This window comes from Chaetodon auriga, chromosome 23, assembly GCF_051107435.1.
Source record: "Chaetodon auriga isolate fChaAug3 chromosome 23, fChaAug3.hap1, whole genome shotgun sequence".
Classification (NCBI taxonomy): Eukaryota; Metazoa; Chordata; class Actinopteri; order Chaetodontiformes; family Chaetodontidae; genus Chaetodon; species Chaetodon auriga.
Genome location: NC_135096.1, coordinates 15265103 through 15286747, shown reverse-complemented (window position 1 = coordinate 15286747; position 21645 = coordinate 15265103). Strand labels below are relative to the sequence as shown.

The 21645-nt window shown below is 46.2% G+C and overlaps 1 protein-coding gene across 1 annotated transcript in view; it reads right to left on the bottom strand.

Annotated features, from left to right (window-relative positions):
* Positions 1-21645, bottom strand: part of pard3ba (par-3 family cell polarity regulator beta a) — a 133695-nt gene that overhangs the window by 42165 nt on the left and 69885 nt on the right. The window contains exons 18-19 of the mRNA XM_076724065.1: positions 11958-12173; positions 10876-11077 (exon numbers count right to left, since the gene is read on the bottom strand). Coding sequence (XP_076580180.1) covers positions 10876-11077; positions 11958-12173 — 418 coding nt within the window. The remainder of the gene's footprint in view (positions 1-10875; positions 11078-11957; positions 12174-21645) is intronic.

The window sequence follows — 21645 nt, the reverse complement described above, 5'->3', positions numbered from 1 at the left end:
TGAAAAGATGATTCAGCCTGACCTCCTCAAGCGGGTCATTCCAGGGCGTCGAAGGCCTGACTACAAAGACTCTGTCCCGACTAGTTTTAAGGTAATTTGGAAAAGCCAAACCACCTTTGGCCGAGGATCTCAAGCAACATGCAGCCTCATGTGGAATAAAAAGTTAGTCAGATTAGGTGTCAGAGCATGAAAATCTAAAGACCTCCAAACAGTCCGGTATCAGTCATTGATGATTTAGTCCTGATCTCCTGCCCAGCTGATACACTCATCAATGCTCCGAGAACAATCCCGCTCACGTCAAAGCTGGTTTCCTCCATTTACGCGTTGGAAACATCGTGAGTCCTGTGCAGCCTGTCAATACACTTTGGCTAAATTGAATAAGGCTGGTGCAAAAATCGAGTCTCTAAAGTTTGAAATAGATCTTATTTTTGAAACATTTCCAGGGTGATAAAAACATGATTTGACAAGCCTCACGGTATGATGCTCAAAACTTAAATTACTGCAGAATGCAGAGATTTCTTGCATGGCTTGATATGTTTTAAGGAACAAGAAGGCGGAAAATAGCTCAGAGCAAGTGAGAAAACTGGCCAAATATCCTGTTTGTCTTGGAGAATGAACGAGTAAGACACAGAAGTAAAAATGAGCAGAGTGGGTGAAAGAGAAAAGAAAGCAAGAGAAAGGCAGAAAAACAATGAGTAAGTCAGAAGAAAGGAATTAAATGAGCGAGCCAGAAAAAGTGAGCGCTGGCTAAATAGCCTATCTGCCTTGGAGAATAAACGAGAGACACTAAGAATAAGAAACAGCCAGAGAAAAAAGGGAGAAAGGAAAAAAGTGAGAGAAAAGAGGAGAGATGGATGGGTGAGCCAAAGCTCCCGTGAAAGTGCAGCTCGGCTGGGGAGGAATAAGGAGCTTAGGAATATATAGAAGCAATGCTGCTGCGTTCAGAGGCACAGGGAGAACAGTTAATCAGCCAAGCAGAAATGTTATCGCAGTAATTAGATTGCTCTGTATGTATTTGGAGAGGAGCGCGCATATCCCGGCGGAGTTTGCAGCAAAGAGAGAGAAGAGGGAGGCCGACAGAGGGAGGGTGAAAGAGAAACAAACCGAGAAGACCGAGAGAGAAATGGGAGACACAGAGAGAGAGATTAACACTATAGAGAGCTGTGATGTAACGCGGTGCCTCCTTCTCCTGTTCTGGCAACGCGGCGCTGCCTCACGGTGAGACTAGTCGGAAAATATTTCAGGCTCGAAATAGACAGAATGACATTGGTGGCAAAAAATAGACAACAAGCGCTCTTTAAAATTGGTGTGGTTTCCTGGTGGAACTGAGGATCAGGCTACAAGTAGACTGTCACCCAACAACAAGGTCAAGCCAGGCCACCGAAGCCCCGGCTCTGACTGACAACACCACCGACCAATCCCGGCCCCTGCGCAGAAAGCCCCGCCTCTGTTCGATAATGAAAACAGCCAGCAGGTTCTGAGTTTTCCCCACCGGGCATAATTAAATCTATTTATCTGACTTCCTCTCCATATGCCCTGCATCGCATACCAGCAATTTGGCCTGAATCAGCTTCCATTAATGGCTGATATTAGCAGTGATAGGACTTGAAAAAGAAAGAGAGGGTGTGAGAGATAAAAGTGCAGCGAAGAAAGATCCACCCGATGCTAATCGGACTTAAAACAGCTCCACTTAGAACGTATTAATAATGTACGGAGGAAGACGCGAGTGGAGGATTCATCTGTTAGTTCTTATTTTCAGATTTAATTCTCCAGTTACATGTTATTACGAGCATTTGCTGACCAAAGCAGAGCAGATAAAGTGACTTTTGCATGAGAAAATGTGCTGCTGTAGTAAACAACCTTGCCGCACATGTACTGTAATGCTCGAAAGGGGGGGAATTATTTTAAATGACTCTAATTTAACACCTGGAGGAGGAAAGATGGAGGCAGACATGCAGGTAAGGGAACAGAGAGCAGACATGGAAAACTATTTTCTTAATCAACGCCTGGTCAGCCCCCCGAGTACTGATGCCTCAGTCTGACAAAAGACAGAGCGATGGAGGGAAGAGAGGGAGAAGGGAAGCTAGGTGCCAGGGAAGGACACTGAGAAGGAGGCACGGAGAAGAGAAGAGGGACGGGGAAAGGGAGGGGAGAAGACTCGGTGGGAGGAGGGAGAGAAAGAAGAAGAGACTGGTGGGGTGCATGGTAGAAAGCAGGAAAGTTAAGGGAAGAAGAAAAAGAGAGAGGAGGAGGAGGAAGGCAGAAGAATAAAAAGAAAAGGAGGAAGATTGAGATCAAGGGATGGAAGCAATAAGCGACAAGGTGCAGAGACAGAGAAGAAACAGACACGAAAGGGCAGAAAAAACTGAAACAAATACTGAGAAAAGAAAAGACAACAGGGAGCGAGGGAGGGGAGCGGGGAGGCGAGCAAAGAGTGGGAGAAAAGGAGGGGGAGGAAGAACGAATGGAGGAGGAGAGGCTTTCCGACAGCGTGAGTGCTGCGCCGTCCAGGGGCCGCCTGGTGAAATATGGGCTTCCCTTTAATTGTTTGCATTCTGATATGTGGCATATTTTAGCGATTCCACACAAAATCCGTCGCCCCCAGCAATTTGTCTTGTCTTTTTCTCTTCCCTTCCCACTTCTGTCAGGGACGCCATTAATATTAAACAAGATCACCGGGCTGCACGCCTCACTCTCACACCCTGCCATTGTGCAAGGTTGTTTGTGTGTGTGTGTGTACATATAAAGCATACACAGGCCGAAAGCATGTCAAGTGTTGTAGATTGGACAACATCAGTGCTGCAGCACTCAAATGACAATTGTATGAAGTGCACATAATCAAAGCTGGGAGCTGTTTAGGTGATAAGACTGCAGAAAAGTGGGAGATTTCCTATTTATTTTTTTTGGAAAATCCAGTGTAACAGGGTCACTGTGTCTGAAAAGTTACGTTCACGTTGAAATTTTTTAAAGTGCACCACAAGAAAAAAAATTAATCGCGTCGAGGTGGAGGCAGAAATCTCAGAAAAACTGGGCAAACAAACGCAGAACCATCTGCACGGCACTGATGGAAAGCTCCCCCTGTTCAAAATGTACAGGTTTAATTAGCATTGTGTGCCTCTTCCCTTTAACGCTCAGTGCATATTAATGCATGAGGAATTTATGTGCATACATGCATTTTAATTCACGCCGGATGATTTGGATCCTGTGAGATTAACCGTTTTAATTCGAGTGAAAATGTTTTGATACCCTGAACTGCAGACGGTTGGTATATTTGCTGCCGAAAAACTATCTGTGACGCTTTTTCAGAATTCTGAACATTTCCTCAGCTGGAGGCTGGGGAAAAGGGTAGGTCACCATGGCTCCAGATGAGAGCCACTGGCAGGCTGGGAAAGGTTAGACTCTTGGCTCCTCCGGCCCTCCGCACGTCCTCAGACAAGAAACACTTAACCTTCTCCGTCTGGAAAGCAGAGGTCACTGGCAGCGTGTCTTTTAGTGGAAGACGCATCAGGAGGGCAAAGAACGACACAAACGAGGGGGGGGGGGGGGCGTGTGTGTTCTTGCATATGTGCGACATTAGCAGACCTTAAATGACAGAGGAAGTCCATCCATCACTCGTGGCATGAAGATGACTGGATAGGACATAACCGCCATTGGAGGTGTAATCACTTCCTGGCGCCCGGTGCTCTGTGTGTGCACAAGTATGTAAGATCAAATGCTAATTGGTCGCGACCGTTTCCTGTGGCCACGTGAATACCTTTAATTGGCCGGTGAGTGATGGGCAGTCGGCTGCTGAAATGCCGCTGAGCTGTCTGGCCGATACGAATGTGTCTGCGCTTCAAACCGTCCGTCCCTCGGGGTCAATTCAAATGTCATAACTCGATAGGAGCTGATGAATCGTGGAACTGATCAACACAAATGGAAGTCTCAGATCACGGACTCATTTGGCGATTACCTTTCGGGCAATAATTCACCGGACAAATGTGGGTATCGTGTTCCCCAGCTGGATGAGTCACAGGCTTTTCCGGTAAAAATAAAAATGAAGCGTTTCATTCCTAAATGAGATCTGTGCCATTTGAAAATGGTCTGAAGATCGCTCCTTACATAACAGAGCATGTGAATCAGGATTGGACGTTAAGCAAGTCAGCGTATCATTCATAAGCACAGGCCTTGTAACTTCAAAACTTCCTGGGAAACTCTGGGAGGAGGAGGTAAACAAGTTGTTTGGGAGCCTATGAATAAAGTAATTAATTCTCCAACTGCTCCAGTGGAGCTACTTCACGGTCAAACTGCAGAGGAGTGAGTCGGCATCCCTGCCTCACCCCCTCCCCTCCCCGCTCAACGCTGGAGCTGTAAATAAGAGAGAGCTCGGAGCCAAACGGTGCGGTTGAAGAAGAGGAAGTGAGGCAGGTGTAGCCAGGGCATGAAAGACAAGGAACATAAAAGCCTTTCGTGTGAGAAGAGAGGGGAATTTCAAGGGGAAGGCATGAGCGATGTGGCGAGCGAGAGCGACAGAAAGGCAGAGAGAGGGAGGGGTGGGAAGGAGAGGCGGAGGCCTGTTGTGACTGCCCCTTTATCAGCTGATATATATGCATGAGGATTTCCTCATCATCTACACTGTCAATTCCCGATCCCTCTGATTTTTGACTGACAGCTCACATCAACGCCAATAAACCCGCACATCATTTCAGGAAAGCTGCCCATCTCTCTGGACGGAGGGTGGAAATGGAGGGAAAAAGTTAATTTGTTTTTCCGGCGGCTGCCGACGGTGATAGCAAACGTGTCTGTTTGCCTCCATGGCAAAGTTGCAAATTAGAATTGTGCCTCAATGGCGGGTACAAGAAGCGAAAGCTCATTTTCAACGACTGCAAAAATACCTGGCAGCTCTTTATATTTAGGGCGGCGGGCGTCGCGCGGGGAGCAAATTGTGCACAAATCTGAATTATGAAAAGAAAAAAGAAACAGCTGTCATTTTAAGGCTACTCTTTTCTCTATGAAGGGGGATTCACTCTCGCTGTTAACAATATTTTAACGTTGCGGCACGTGTTGGGGGCTGAGGGCTTTGATGGGAAAGCAGCATTAGGAATTGTAATGGCAGATAAGCTCGAGAGCCATAATGACTTCAGAAAACAGGGACTGTCATTTAGTAAAACCTGACACAGAGCATACGCCGACACTGCGTATTTATTGCATTTCTTCACACAAATAACTGAGTCTATGTTCCTCTAATTGCAGACGACAGAGGTGATATTAACCCTCCGTGGGGTTTGCATGATTGCCGTCTCCACTTCAATCATTCCAACCTCTGCCCGACATGAACGACAGGTTTTTCATGTGCACGGCCACACGTTCCCTGCGAGCGTGTATTTACAGCGGCGCTGATTAGTACGCTGCGGCGGTGCGTTCCATACATGTCAAGTGTTGCAAAGAAAGCGATTTGTGGTTTCGCATGTATTATTTATGGAAAGATAAAGATATGAATAGAGATGAAGTGAGAAGGAGCGATAATGCTTATCCGCAAGAGACGGTTTGTCCCGTGTGCAAAATGTATGGCCTTATGCATATTTTACAAAAGAGAATACTAACATTATTAAATACTCTCTTGGAGACTCTTCTCCATATCAGCGCAGCTAATAGCCCTTAAATGCCAGATGAGATGGTGGATCAAAGAAATCCACCTGCAGTGCATTAACCAACGGTGGGATTAGGTAATGCACCTCCAATTTACCCCCGTCGCAGCTTAGAGTCACCGCTCAGACACCCACACAAACATGTCAGAGGGATTTTGGTATGCCTACCAACACTTTTGACAAGCAGGGCCTGCTCAAACACTGGTCCACACCCATCCTTCTTTCCTCTCCCTCCTTCCTTTCCTTTCCTTGTATCACTGCTGGTGTTTTAAGTCACAATCTGTTCCACTGTCGAGGTCGGTTTTGGTGCTCAACACTGCCAACAAATAGACGTTAATGCTATAAATGAGTCTTCTCCTGGTATATCTCAGACTCACAGGAAATGATTTCAAGAGAACAATAACCAGATAGTTACTGTACCACAAGCTGTAAGAGCACCAATGACAGAAACTTCACAAAGACAAAACCCAAGGAGCAGCATGCCTTGTGGTTGTTTAATTAGCAGGAGGTCTCTGGGACCTCACAGAGCTCATATTAGCACACTTAATTGTAGAAAATGGTGAACTTGTGTGAATTCAAGCGGGACTCTGGAGCTCATTTTGTCTGATGTAGCCCGGTTAAATCAATGGTTCATTCAAGGAAACAGAGGGATGAATTAGGAAAGAAACGCTCACGTAGAGAGGAGTTAGTGGAGAGATGACAAGACTGCAGAAGTGAGTTTGGAGGAAGGAAAAGGGCACAACTGAGGTCACGAGGAGCGGAAATACATACATTTCAGGACAGGCTGAGGAGAGGGGGCTCATCATGAAGCTAAAGGAGGAAGAGAGTAAAGGCTCATGGAAAGGGAATGAGGAGGCGGAGTGCACAATAACAGCGGTAATCCATCAGAAATCATCTTGCAGCGGGGCCCTCCACTTTGACAACAAGGCTTTGGTTCTGTGCAGTACAGCCCACCAGTGACTACCTTTCAACCCTGCACATCCTGCTGCTCCGCGATAGGATAAGAGCGGAACGGACGGCGCTAATTGGCTTGCTTCCCTGTCGGATTTCTTCAGCGCTGCAAACAGAGAAGTGGGGGAGAGGATATATCATGTTGTATGTGGATTTGTAAACAGCGGATCAAAACCCCCGGCTTTCATGTCCCTTAAATTGGTGGAAGGGTGTCGCAGCGGGACGCGTGCTGATAGCGGCGGCTAAACATTGATCCTTACTGACTGAGTGACTGACGGGACGCGGGGACAGACGGGATGTGTCAGTGCCCAGCAGGGCTGGTGGGGAAGGTGAGCAATGACGAACCCGGTGATTGGTGACACGCTCAAGCAGACGGAGTCGCCGGCATCTGCGGAATAAACGGCGAAAAAAAAAAATACACACAGCTTCACGTCGAATGTCACCTTGGAGCGACACTCGCCCGATGACACAAACAGAGGATGTTAGTCACAAGTCATATCCTTCAAGCCCTGACCTCCTGATTAAGTCATGTTGGATCAAACCAGAATATGTCTAATCCTCACACAAAAACAAGACCAAGTATGAGCTCAAGCATAAGCTGAGCACACTAGAATTAATGCCAAGATCAACTTCCCGAGGATGACAAACTTTGTGTTACAGAGCACAAGAAACCTTTACTTTTTGGGTAAAAATAATATTATTGGCAAATGTTTTCTGAATATCAGAAAGCGTAATGTAAATATCCTTGTTTGATAAAGACATCTGAAACCACTGACCAGGTTATCCTCTTTGTTCTACAGGAGTGTGCGGATGTGGCAGCGGTACTGAGAGAAAACAGCAGAGCAGCTGAGTTCCACTGTTAGTCTTTCTGCGGTCTGTCAGTGGCGCAGCCCCCGAGGCTGCCTTCCAGGCAAAGATTTCACTGCTGTCTGCTGAATACAGACAAGACAGGCAGTCAACCTCTACTGAGGAAGGTCTGAAGGGTGCTGCCATTTGTCTTGGCTTATTTAGCAATCAGGGAGACGAGATGCGAACGGGGCTTTGAGAGCCTGGTGATGAAAAAGAGGAGAAGCCACATCTGAGGCCACCTCGCTACAGAGCAGCAGGAACATGAGAGAACAGCCCAGCCACACCGACACTCGACTAATCATTCCCAGATGAAATATCCACCACCGACAACTCCTACACCGCTGTTCACTCGCCAACAGCTACAATATCGATGCTCAGTAAGTCGTTAAATCTCTGAGAATTCACAACGATGTGTTTTTTGAAACTCTTCAGCCCTAAAATGAAGCACCTCTTCAGCCATCAGTGACGCCGCGTGCGAGGTTTAATACAAAGCAGCTCTGGTGCTTTCAATCATGCTTTTTAAATCACTTTGAGCACTGTTGTTCAATGTTTTATGCATCTGTCCACAGTTGATACGTATCACAACGTCTGAAACTGACAGTATTTTCTGCTGATGTTCAATGTAGTGATTTGTGCTGCGTTCACTATCACACACCAGAGCACACAGTATTTGCATGCGTACAACAAAAACCTCATTATGTCAGGTCTTAATTACAGTCTGCTTCGGATCATTATTCAATTATGCGAAACAATAACACAATATGATCATATCGTCATGATACAACTCCTCTAAAAGTTAACAGATGATAATATTGAACAATCCCTCAGCCCTTTTCCAAGAATTATGACCAGAATTTTAACCATCAATCAACTGGACTAAATAGCGTGCACTGACCTTTTCTGTACATGCATCATCTATCCTGCATCATTCACTAACTGAAGCTGAAGTGTAATAACGGAAAACAATGAAGGAGCAAGGCACAGCGCTCTAAAACCAGACCAAGGATAAACTGTATGCAGACTTAGGAAATGATATCATCATTCATATAAAGAGGATCACAAATGGATTTAGTAAAAAAACAAATGTTCCCACAACAAATATGTGATCTCCAGAGGTCACCTTATACCCAGCTGTTTCCAACGCACCGCCGCCAAAAACAACGTGATCTTCAAATACTGGCGCGGCTAAACCAAATATTTACGGCCGCTGAAAGGACAGGGCCGGCTTCCAACATTTGTTGTTGCTAGCTGCTGTTGCGCACACTTTCATTGCAGAGGTAAATTGAGGTCATATGTTTATAATTTGCCCTTTTCCTAATGCTGCCGTTGGAGTAAAATAACATTTGAGAGCTGCAATTAGATTGAGCCGCGCAATACTCCAGCTAATTAAGTCATATTTCAAGTTCAATAACGATCAAGCCGGCCAGATAAAGGCCAGAGAGAGAAAGGCTAGTGTGTGGTGCAACAATCTGGAAACTTTTTACAAGGCTCAGTTCTGTTGTTGAGTTAGAAAAGCACTCAGCATCTGTGCTTGGATGAGCAGCGGGCTGGTTTTCAGTGACTACTGTTGCCAATTCAAAGGGCTGAGTTTGCAACGGGAGAGACGAGAAGGTGTGTGTCTGCGTGTGTGTGGGGAACTGCAGGCATGCGTGTGCCAAAAAGTGGAGAGAAGCAAGCATGGGATAAAAACTGTCAGAGTTTTCCTGTCAAACTTGATATGCCAGAGTGTGTGTGTGTGTGTGTGTGTGGGGATCGGGGGGGGGGTCTCAAATTTTACCTAAAAGACTCTAACAGCATCATATGTGATGTGAAAACTTCAGATTTCCACACAGTCAGAGAAAGAAGGAGCGAGCATCCCAGTCATGAAATCCTAAAGGACCAGTGTTTAGGATTTAGTGGCATCAAGCAGCAGGGATGAAACCACCTGAACACCCCTACCTCACCCCCTTTCCCCATTTCCATCAGCGTTCAGCCTCCAGTGAAACCCCTCCGTGCTGCTCTCTGTCCAATGACCCAGCAGTAAAGCCTGACGCTTGGACTGGCAACATGATGTCCGAGTTGGCGGCTGTTTGACCGACTGATCAATGTTTAGAGGACAGGCCTAATGAAGACAGCTGTTAAATTAAGATTCTTGTAACAGCGTCGAAATAAGTCTTTTACAATCGGAGAGGGAGGGTGAGGAGAGGGGGAGATCGAAAGTGCATAAAACAAGGGAAGAGAGAAGCGACATGCAAACAGAGAATGAGAAAAGCTTTATGCTGGTGGAGTGCAGATGCAGATCTTTCCTAACATATACGCACAATCTGCCACACAGCTAGCTATCTTATACGAATTTGCCTTTCCTGCTGCAGAGAAACAGCAGAGACTTGCAGTAAATGGATGAGAAGACGAGTGCATTTCTGGGGAAATCAAGCGCTCGGTGAGGTGGATTTCAGGTGGGTTTCCGCTCAGCTACACCCTTTCTGATACACATGCTCCTGCATGCAACTCTGGCTCTCTGCTCGCGTCCTTCATCTCGCCCTTCCCCGTCCTACTCTCCACCTTCAGCCTAACCATGTGAACATCTCTTCCATTACTGCCCTTGACACTGTGGCCGATTGGATTCTTATCTGCCATCTGTAGGCCAACACTCAGCCTGCGCTATCTCTCGCCACAGCCTAATTGAATCTCAAGTGTTGGAAGTGCAGTGATACACTGACCACACCGTGTCACAGCCAATAGATAAGGATTGCTGCTGGAGGATTGGACCACCACAATCACGATGGGGACACGTTGATAAAGGGGTGACAAGCGGCTTGGGTTGGTACTGTGTCGGTGCGACTTTACTTGGATTGAGAGATAATGGATACCCTCCATTACAGAGAAGGTTGTGTTCATATCCAATAATCCTATATCCCATAATCCTGCTGTGCTCAGTGGGTAATTTGTTGAAACCTGACCAGGAGAAAATAGGGCAGGGTGCTGCTGTTTTACATCGATTTCTACATAAAACCTTCATTTTACTGCGACAAAAATGCTTACGTATATGATTCAAAGTCTCTAAAACCAGCTGACCCAACCTGAGCCTCAACAATCTGTGCCGCAGCAAGACCAATTGTACAAATTCCCCTGTGAAAATCAGTTCAATCTGAACACAAAGCACAAAAGCAATCACGGCTTTGTTGATGCTCCAGAAAGACCTTGAGGTTTTGGAGCGGTGATGAAGCACAAGCCTCATTACCTGCTCTGTTTTAGCTCACATTTTTCTTGTTAAGCAGGTGACCTTTTCAATTTAGAGAATCAAGGCGGTGGCGTGGCAGTCCGCTTTGCCTTATTTATCATCGGCAAACAAATCACAAAGAGTCACCTTGATGCTGGAAAGTTTCAAATAAAGAAAAGCCAGCTTAAAATAAAAACCAAAATCAGTAATTGACTGATGACTTTTCGGGAGGACATTCAGGTCTCCTACCTTAAGAGGCCAAATCCTTTCTTTTTGGTCTTCTTCTCCGGATCCTCGGCAGAGTCATCTGTTTTCTTCTTCCCTTTGCTCTTTTTCTCTTTCTTCTTCCCCTTGGTTTTCTTCTTCTTTCCGTCCTCTGCGTCCAGGCCCTGGCGAGAGGAGCTGCTGACGGGCGTTTCGTGACCGGAGCTGTGCCCTGACAGGTCGTCGTCTGAGGAGGACGAACGGTTGAAGTGTGAGAGGGCAGAAGTCGATGCAGAGACACAGCTGGAATGCAGACTGGTGACTGCAGCTGCATGTGTTATCATTTTATTTTGTATGCACGTTTCACTGTGCTGTTGAGACATCTGCTTAGTAAGCTAGTTTGCTTTCCATTAGGCAGTCTTTCTCCCAGCACAGGGGGCTAACCCGAGGCAAGCTTCTACACCTGGGCGAGCTCTACCAGAAGTCATATCCACTTGCCTCCATGTTGAATTTTCACCTACATGCAAAGGCCAACCCAAGACAAAACCCGAGTGGGTCTGACAGTGATCAAAATTCTTCTCGTTTTTGGTTTAATGTTTGATGTGACCTGCTAAAGACAGAAATCTACGCTCAATGTAACTTTGTGAAGTGAAACTGACTCATTTCAGCAAACATGGAGGATCCTTTCCTCAATAATCACACACGCTGAACATCTAACATGTCTGTGGGTTCACAAGGTGGAGCATTAAAAATATGCTGCTGTAAGATATAAAGTTGCTCTTCCTAAACTGCTGAGTGGATAAAATCATGTAGCATTTCATTAAGGTACTTAGGCTAAGCGCTGTCCCTTGGCAGGCCTCTGGCTCCTCTTGAGTGCCAGTGTGTTATAAAGCCTAAGAGATGTGCATTGGCAGTGTAGGCTCTAATTTAAAATGGATACGAGGTCTAGGAAAGAAACCTATATTATGGCAACAGTGACAGTCGGGAATTAAAAAGGGACATTCTTTAAAAAGGACAGGATTTGTCTCTTCTTGGCAGCAGCAGTTCTACAGTTCACAATTTTCCATCGCCCCTAAAACTGTCCGAGCACACTATTTCTGTTTTTAAATGCCAATGAGAAGCCTTACCATCTTCAGAGGGTCCATCGTAGGATTTGTCGATGGCGATGCGGAAACTCTGGTTGCATCCCCGCCCCCGGACCACATGCGGCCGCGGGCGGTGAAAGGGCACATGGGCTTGGATGCGGCTCTGCTCGGCCTCTGACACGGCCGTCTGGAGGCTCTCCAGGGAGCTGGACTTCCAGAGGCCCAGGGTCGGGCCCAGCGCTCCACCAGCTGAAGGCTCTGAGAGACAAAAGAGACGAGAGAGGGCGGGTGAGCGACGCGGTGGACGGAGGGTGAGCAGAGGATGGGAGGGAGAAGGGAGGGCAGGGGAAATAAAGAAGCCTGGCTGACGGAGGAGGAGACATGCTGCCACTGATAAAATGAGACAGAATGATTTTAAGTGTTATCGTGCGTTTTGAGATCATAAGCTTTTAGCAGAGTTTACCCCACTGCTTACAAAACATTAAAGCGTTACTCATCCCCTACAGTCATATTTCCTTATTTAAAGGGCATCCACATTACACGTTCTTCAGCGTTAATGCTCCCTGAGATCGAACAGAGGTTAAAATCAGTTTACAGGAGAATTGCAGGAAGGACAGGAGGAGCCGGGACCAGAGGTTTCGGATGAGCTGTGGGAGGGTGCGCTGGAATGAGTCCATTTGTTCCAGATTAGACCTTATCTAGCGTAAAGTTGCACATTGCATCTACTGCAGCAAATCAAGGCTGCCTAAAATTCATGGCGGCATTTACCCAAGTTGTAACATATCTCAGGGTTCAGAGCGTTGTTTCTGTACAGAGTTTACGGCCCCTTGAGGCAAATTTGTGATATTGGGCTGTATAAATAAAACTGGCTTGATTTGACTAATCAGTCTCTGAGAAATCATGTTTAAGTCATGCCCGTCTCTTGAAAACCATTGGTTAGATATTTTCAAAACATATATTAAATATTTATGAGACTCGGATCGAGCCCAGTGCTCTCATTGCAATATTTGGAGGGAGAAAAATGTACTACTTTGGAATTAGATGTGCTTTTCTGACCTTGCTTTCTCGGCACTTGATTGTAATTAAATGGAAATCTTCTGCACCCCCCTCTCGTGGCTCATGGGTCGAACCTGTTCTTGACTTTTCTGTTTTCAGTGTTGAGACTGAACTAGTCTTTTTTTTTTTTTTTTACTGGGAACACATAATACAGACAAACATTTTTAATTTAGAAAAAGAATATAGATATATTTTAATCTCTATTTAAAAAGAATAGATTACATATCTTAAGTATTGACATTTTGGAAGGCTTGGATTTATTGTACAGTATAAAATCACCTGATTCTAACCTCATCAATCAGCTCGCACACTTTCTCCCTAATGGATTTTTTGAATGAGGCTAAAAAAAAGAGATGAAATGTAGAGAGAGAGAGAGAGGAAAGCAGAGGAGAGGGGGTGAAAAACAGGCTTGACAGAAATGTGGGGAAAGTCAGAGTCCTATAGGAGCAACATAAAGCGAGGGAAAAGACACGATGAATGAGGTGGAGTGGTACGGGGACAGGTGAGGAGCAGCACTATGGGAACTGACAGGCTCATGCATAAGCAAGAGAGAGGGAGAATAAATGAACTGCCATCATACTGTACTCAGGTATGGCCTCCAAGTCAAGAGAGGAAGAAAGGGGAGACGGAGGAGCGGGAAAGCGATGAAGGCCACAGCTGATTCAGCAGGAGAGGAGGAGGCACCGGAAAAGGGAAGAGTCGAGGAAAGGCAGAGCTGTAAGAATAACGGAAAAAAAAAAACAAGACAAAGGAGAGAAGAGAAGAGATGTCATGCTGACGTGGTACCCGGCCTCCACGCGGTGAGACGCTGAGGGACAGGTGACCACGACTGGTGAGGGGAAAACCTCTTTAAGGCGGAGAAGCAGCCGGTCTACACGCCAAGCCGCCGCCGCAGCCGCGCGTCACAAAGAAACAGCGACAAGCACTCTTCAAAGAAGTTACAGACAGGTTGCAAGCAGCGTTTTTTTCCTTCCTGAAACTTTCCTGTAGGGATGACTTTCTCACATCGTGGCATTCACTGCTTAAGACATTTTTTTTTTTTTTTTTTTTGTCATTTCAGAGGCTTCAAAGCTCCGAAGTAGAGCGGGGAAAAGGGGAAGTGAAACTGAAGCGGCGATAGAGTCGAAGGAGGGGGGAAAAGTAAGCGGAGCGTTGCTGCCTTTTAAGTCCTAAATTGACTTTCTGTGAGGAAGTGGGATTTATGGGGAATAAGGGGTTATAAATAGAGAGGGGGAGCGCTCAGGAATAAAACGCTCAATTTGAGAGGCAGGATTTGTGTCACAAATGTAATTACGGCTGTCCAGCTCGCAGCCTGATAGAATTAAGCTCCTTGCCAGCGCACTGCTGTACTATACACAGAGAAACTGTGTGTGTCTGAGTGCGTGGGCGTGCGTGTGTGTGTGTGTGTATACTACAAAAAGTGAGAATTTTGTTTCAAGAAAATAATAATAAAAAAAAAATTTAAGTCATGATACTGCCTGTGTGAGATAGTGGTGTGTGTCCTTGACCGCCTTAGATGAAGCAGGGGAAGAAATATGAGCACAATTTACTTTTGCTGGAGTGTGTGTTTGTGTTTGTGTGTGTGTGTGTGTGGCTGTGAGTGCACTCATTCCATGCATGTCAGGCGGTTGAGGCTGGAGGTAAATGAATAATGAGGGTTTAATAGGATGGATGAGCGGGGGAGAGGTGGCTATCATCGCCAGCTCGATCCAATGGAGGGTGAAATCAGCGTTTATCACATATCGCTGCCCGCTGTGCCAGCAGATGCTCTCGCGGATCCGTTCGCATCATGTCTGCCTGATTGCCACTGATTCAAGCTGGTGCACATATTTGACAAACAGCCTAACAGCCAAGCAGGCCAGGACGACGGCGAATGCCCTTCACAGCTGTAGCACCCCTCCATCCAAGATGAAGCGATAATGTCACGTCTTCACTTTCTGGTACTTTTCTGCAAAGAACAATGTTAGGCGGTGGCAGCACGGGCACTTCAAAAGGCTTGAATGGACATGAAACTCCCGGTTGAATCATCAAAGATATAAAAAAGTACAAGTCTGTGTTCATATAAACTTCAGGAGGAAAGTTAAATCCAACTCCCATGGTGCATTTTGGTAAGAAACATCCAATAACAGGGTTTAAAGGCCCGTCGGGTGAAGCTAAAGATTACTCCTTGAAGAAATCTGATAACTTGTTCACTTTAGAATTACAGTTGAATATCTGATGCACAGTATTCAGCTGCTATTGTCGCTCTAAATTTCCTGCTTCCACAGCTGATGCCTCATAAATTTGCCTCTTGTAATTTAACATACTCAGCACACGTCAGCACGTCATCATCAAGAGCACCGGCCAATATCCGCCTGCACACACGCCCAAGCCACATACATCTGACATGTGTACTGTGACTTCAGTCAAGGTTGACTGCTGTCTTCGCCCGGAGCAGCCTGCGGTCCCTGGCAGCACTGACGCCGTTCCACGACGCCGCTCCATGTGTACGCACGTGCAACCTGTGACCGAGGCCCACTGATACGACTCATTCTCCACTTTCATGTCAGCTTCTGTATTATTTGATTAGTAATTGAAAAATGACTGTTGTCTAACTCGAAAGCGTCCGTGTGCTTTGCCACAGCTGGCGCAAAACTACCAATTCCGAATAAAAGTTGTCTGCACACAACTCTCTAATTATTTCACCCAATGAGCACAAGAGTAAATGAACTAAAAACGTCCAAATTACAGGCTTTGCCATACAAACCCTGTGTGCAGTACAAATACCCCACTCAGCCCTGTGCGCGCACACACACACACACACACACACACACACCATCTCACCAATCAGCTGGGAGGTTAACACCGAGCTATTAAACAGGATATTGTCTTATTTGTATTAAATCTGACACTGTTGTTCCAGTCACAACATACAAACACGCGGACACACACCCCCCGATATAAACCCGGGCACGCTGCCGAACCCCCCCACAGCGTCTCGGCGGGGTCTGAACACTTACCTATCAACTGGACTACAATGTGCTCCACAGCAAGCAGCTTTGCACCACAGTGGCTGAAAGGTTGCCACAGTTACAAGAAAGTGCCCTCTCCATCAAAACCGCTGGGGGTGGCGGTGGCGGTACAGGGGAGTGTGTGTGCGTGTGTGTGTTAGGAGACCCTTTAGCCGACAGTGGAAAGATGCTTGTCGCTCCTGGTCATAGTTCTTTAAACTGAAGGACAGACACACACAAACGACCGTATGGACGCACACAATCATGTATGCTTATAGAGACACACATGTAAGACACAGATCCACACACACGCTTTTCCATCTAATATCCAATCTCACGACCGGCCAATAAACCCCCGGAGTGGTTTTTCTGGAGACCAGTAAAACAGGGCCAGACCTGGACCCTTCTATAAAAACACATGACACACACACATACACACACGACACACCTGTAAAAAGAAAGCCTGCCCGCACGCTCACCTTTCTCAATAAAGGTTATTGAATTTAATCCAACTGAAGCATTAAATACATGGCTACAAGGGACAGAATCGGCCGCTCCGGCGTTAGACCGCGTCAATAAAAGTTATTTAATTCAACAGGAGCCTTAAAAGACTTGTATTACAACACACATGAACAACCCCATCTCAATAAATGTTTACGAATGGACTTAAACCACACAAAGACATGGACAGAAAACACAAAGGTCTCTCCTGACGCCGCTCTTCACTGCTCCACCTTTAGATTAAATGTACTCAGTATGTAGGCTTTTAAAACCTTTATTTGAGCAAACCTATGATGACATGAGGGAGGTCTAATAAGCAAAAAGCATGAGTGGCATGAGGCCGGCATGAAAAAAATCCAATCACGTGTTAGTCCATCTCTCAAAAACGTTCCCATTTCATGTAAACTTAATAATTTCCAAAAACGGGCACTGGAGTTTCGAACATCTCCGACTCAAACAGGAGCAAACGGTGCTTTTATCAGGGACTATTTTATACATAATACACACATCCTGTCACGGGATGGTGCATATGGGACTGATTCAAAATAAATGAGTGTGTGTGTGTTCATGGTAATGAAGCAACAGTGTGGCTCGCTGATGTGTGTTTAATAGTTTTTTGACAACAGCGCAGCTCCATGGCACAGAGGAAGAAGGCATATCAGGCCTGTTAGGATCAGTTAATTGGTTTTGCAGATTTCATGGGATTGGTTGACAATAAGAAAAATAAAGATTACTGCCCGTCTTATCCTTTAAAAAGTGAATCATGTTCTGGGACAGCACTTATTTTCTGACTTCAAACCCAATCACTTCAGACAACTGTACAGCCAGTAAGAGCAAATCCAATTCATGTTACAGCGAATCAAAGCTCCACTTCAATTAAAGACCTGTCCAATCACTAAGCGTCCCTCCATCACTATTTGAATGCACTCAGCTATATCAGAGGCAGAGGGTGAAGCTGGATGGAGGCGCTACTCTGGCAGTAATTGGGTTTAGTTGTTTAGATGTATGAGCGAATGGGGACATATGGGCCGTATGTATTTAGCCTCCGAATAGATGAATGGCTTTAATAACTGGAGGGGACTTAAAAGGCCATTTCATAATTACTGCTTACCTCTGCTGGATTACAGCAGCGCGGGGGGTTGGCAGAGTATGGATGAGGGTTGGAGCGCGCTGCGAGGAGTGGGACATGCGCCATTTGTAAACGCGTGGAGGATAAAAGTGCCTGTGCATTGAGGGAGAACTGCAGAGCGCATAAATTCAGACTGCATGTTGCTATATTTGTGAAGACCTTCATTGGCGACTGCAGTCCTGTCGTGTCTGAGCTGAGAGACGTGTCAATCTACAGTCTGAACCCACACTAATCACAGCTTCCAGCACTTTACAGCCTGAATGACATGCAAAGGGTGGAGAGCATATTGTACATCTAAGTCTGACCATTTGGGCACCTGCTCCATAACTGATGTGCATAATTTCATTTTTAGGGATATAAGGAAAATCAGGCTGAGCCGTAACAGACCCGAGGATGATTAGACCGGATCCGAAATGCAGTCGACCTGAACAAATCCAAACTAAGAGAGAACACAACACTGGCAGCAGCGCTTCACTTCACAGTTCACACCTGGTTGGCTCGAGATCTAAGACGCTGACCGTGTAATCGTAGGGTCACCGGTTTGAGTCGGCCTGTGAATCTTTGTTGCCTGTGCCTCCCCCTCCTTCCTCTGCTCACATCCTGCCACCTTTCCATCAGCAGCTATCAAACAAAGGCTAAACGGCTTCACAATGTGCTTTAATAGATAATTAAAATAAGACATTTGTCACCTTCCTCCATTATGATGCATCATGTGAACAGAGCTTATAACGACTTCACTTGGATCCAAACAGGTATTACATGAAAAACAAGGCAAACACACACACGCACGCACGCACGCACGCACGCACAGATGGTCCTCATAGACACAGAATGATCAGTCCAATCAAATTGGTGCAATGTGGTGACTTTCAACTTAAATCAACAACGCCACACTGGATGCAAAGAACGGAGGGAGGGAGGGAAAAAGAGAGAGAGGAGGAGATGGAGCGAGGTAAGGCGCAAATGACAGCGAGAGGGAGAGTTACGCAGAACCCAAACAAAGAGTGTGAAAACAAAAGCAGAGGCTTCAGTGCTGGCAGGATGCCGGCTGGATTTAAAGTCTTATTGTGCAGAGAAGAAACAACGGGGACTAATGGGCTCACAGAGCAACGGCACCAGCGGCTGTGCTGCAGGGTTAGCTGTTAGCTAGGCAGCACTAAACATCCAGGCGACGACGGATGAGCCCACGCCATCTTCAAATGGTCATGAGGAAACACACGCGCGGAAAGAAACGTAGAAAAGACTGAAAACACGGATAAACAAACAGAAACTGCAGCAAAAGCAGAACATACAAGCAAACGTGCACGAGGCTGAGATGCAGTAATAGAGCAGAAGCCCCAATGCTTGTGTGTATGTGTGTATGCGTGCGTGTGTGTGTGTGTGTGTGTGTGTGTGTGTGTGTGTGTGTGTGTGTGTTGGATAAGCTCCCAGGTGTGTTGTAAGAGGGCAGCCTGCTGCCAAGGGAGAAATGGAGGGATGAATGAAGGGATATCTGTCCATTACTCTGTCTATGGCATATTCTCTCTCTCCCTCTGTCACACACACTCACACACACATGCACACACACATGCACACACACATGCATACACACATGCATACACACATGCATACACACATGCATACACACACCACAGAGGCACTAGGAGATGCTGGGCTGGGTCTGACTCAGTAAAGGAAGCTTCCAGACTGGAGCATGTTCACCATAATCACATAAGGCTGGAACAGATACAGCTGCAGAGGATGGAGAGAGAAAGAAAGAGAGATGGAGAGAGAGAGAGAGAGAGGCAGAGAGAGGACTGAAGATAACAGAGAGAGAGAGTGAATAAAAATGGATCAGCCTGGAGAGAGAAACAAAAGTGATCATAAAGACAGAATCGGATGTAGGAGAGAAGGAGGGAGAGAAAAGAAGAGAGACGAAGGTCTGGGATTGAGAGGATACTAAAAATGGGGATGAGCCTGGCGACAAAGAGCAGGAGACAGAGAATAATCAGGAGAGAAGCGATTGAGAAGGAGCAGGAAAGAACGAGAGTGGTAGCAAAGATGAAAGCGGCAAAAAAGAAAAAAAGAAAAAAAAACTAGGCTCAATTGAAGATGGAGACTCCTAAGACTGGAGAATCGAGAGAGAAGAAAGAGAGGGAGGGAGAGTGGGACAGCGTGAGTATGTGACAGAGAGAAAGAAGGAGCGAGAGGAAAGAGAGGGGGAGTTAGAGGAGTGAAGCGCTCCTCACAGCGGCTCTAGCCAGAGAGAAAAAGGGTTTTAGCCAGATTAAAGAAGCCAGGCAGGCCTCTTAAGACCATCCGCCTAATGAAATATGTCAAAGCCCATAAAGAAACACTGAGGCCATTTAGGAGGGAGGATGGGGTGTGTGTGTGTGTGGGTGTGTGTGTGTGTGTGGGGGGGGGGGGGGTATAGTGCAGGAAGCAAGGCGAATACACTGCGTCAGCAAAAATAAGAAACATGCAAAAGCCCTGTCAATACGCATTAGTTAAGAAGTCAACAGGAGAGGAGATTAAAAAAAAAAGACGAAAGGAACGGTGCGGTGGAGAAATGGATCACTTTATTTATCATGGGGTTATGGGCGCCGATCAGAAATTCCAGGAAAATCATAGCGGGGGGGGGGGGGGTTAAGGGAGAAGAGGAGGGCGGGGGCGAAGCCACTTGTGGGAATGCTGAGTGCGGGGGATTTGAGGTCAGCCGCGGTGCTCGGGACATTTGTATTCCAGCTGCAACAGGCTTAGCTGGCTGCTGCAGGTGGATTTAAGAGATCAGCGTACGTGTGTGTGTGCGCCCGTGCGTGTGTGTCACAGAGGCAGTCAGAGAGGAGGACAGGTCTGTCTTCGAACATCAGAGGGTCGATTCTTTTCTCAAACCAGCCGTGCCGCCGTGTGAAGGTGCAGCGGGTGTTCTGAATGAGATGAACGCACAGCGTCGACGCCGCTGAACTCCACAATTAAAACCACAGCTTCTGCAGCCCAGTCAGAGACGGTCAACTGAGCATGCACGCTCTGTCAGCAACACACTGATTTATATTCATAGTGGAGATGCCCAGAACAACTACATACAGTATTCCAGCCAGCGCGGGAGCAGCTAAATCTGCCTGAGTGGAAATTCACTGCCGCCCCGTCGGCCCGTATCACAGCACAAACTGTCCCTGCGTTCAGCCCTGGAGCTGGTGTGTACAAGCCAATAACAACCAGTGTAGTCGGTCTTTATCTTTAGTGCTGTCAGCACTGCTTGGAGACACTTTTGAAACCCTCACCACAGGCTTTGCTATCGTCCATTATTCCTCAAATTTAATAACAGCAGTGCAGTGCCCGATCATAATGCACCTGTCTGGAACAGGCCGACTGCTTGGCCTGCAGTGCTGCTGCGTGCAGCTTTCTCAATATTATCACCCTGCAGAGTCCCTTTTTTTAAACTTTATTAACAACATGGTAATACTAACAGTTGTAGACAGAACAGAAAATATGAGCCAACCCTAAATTATTAATAATAATCATTATTTCTGCTTCTTTGCTATAAGACATTTCATTGGCTAATGTAGGCCAAAGTCACACTGTATACATGAAAAACAAAATCTACAATTATTTAATGTATTAAAATGCCAAAATAAGAAAACAACCGTCTCTGCACTGCTGTGGGCTCCACCATGAGGTCTGTTCTATAACTTTTCTGAAGTCTGACTTCAGGAAGGGGACACACTTTAGAGTTACACAAAGACTTCATCACAAAGCTCTTAGTAAGGTTAGCAAGACGTGTATTTAATCTCAGACTTGTGCAGTTTTAGAAGTTTTACAGAGCTGTCACTAAGTGCTGTCGGGACTTTTACATAAAGCGACTCTTGACACGAGGCCGACGTGTTAAACTGCCATCAGATTTGTGTAACGACGTGCGTGTCTGAAAGGGATCTTTGTCAGGGATAACTGAACGGTTGCTCCTGCAGTCAGAAATGTAAAGTGCTTCAGTTCCTGGAGTGAACGAGATGCAGTTTGAACCACTACTGGGTAATGTCACTCAGTAAAAGGGAAACAGTAAAAGTGACTTCATATTTTA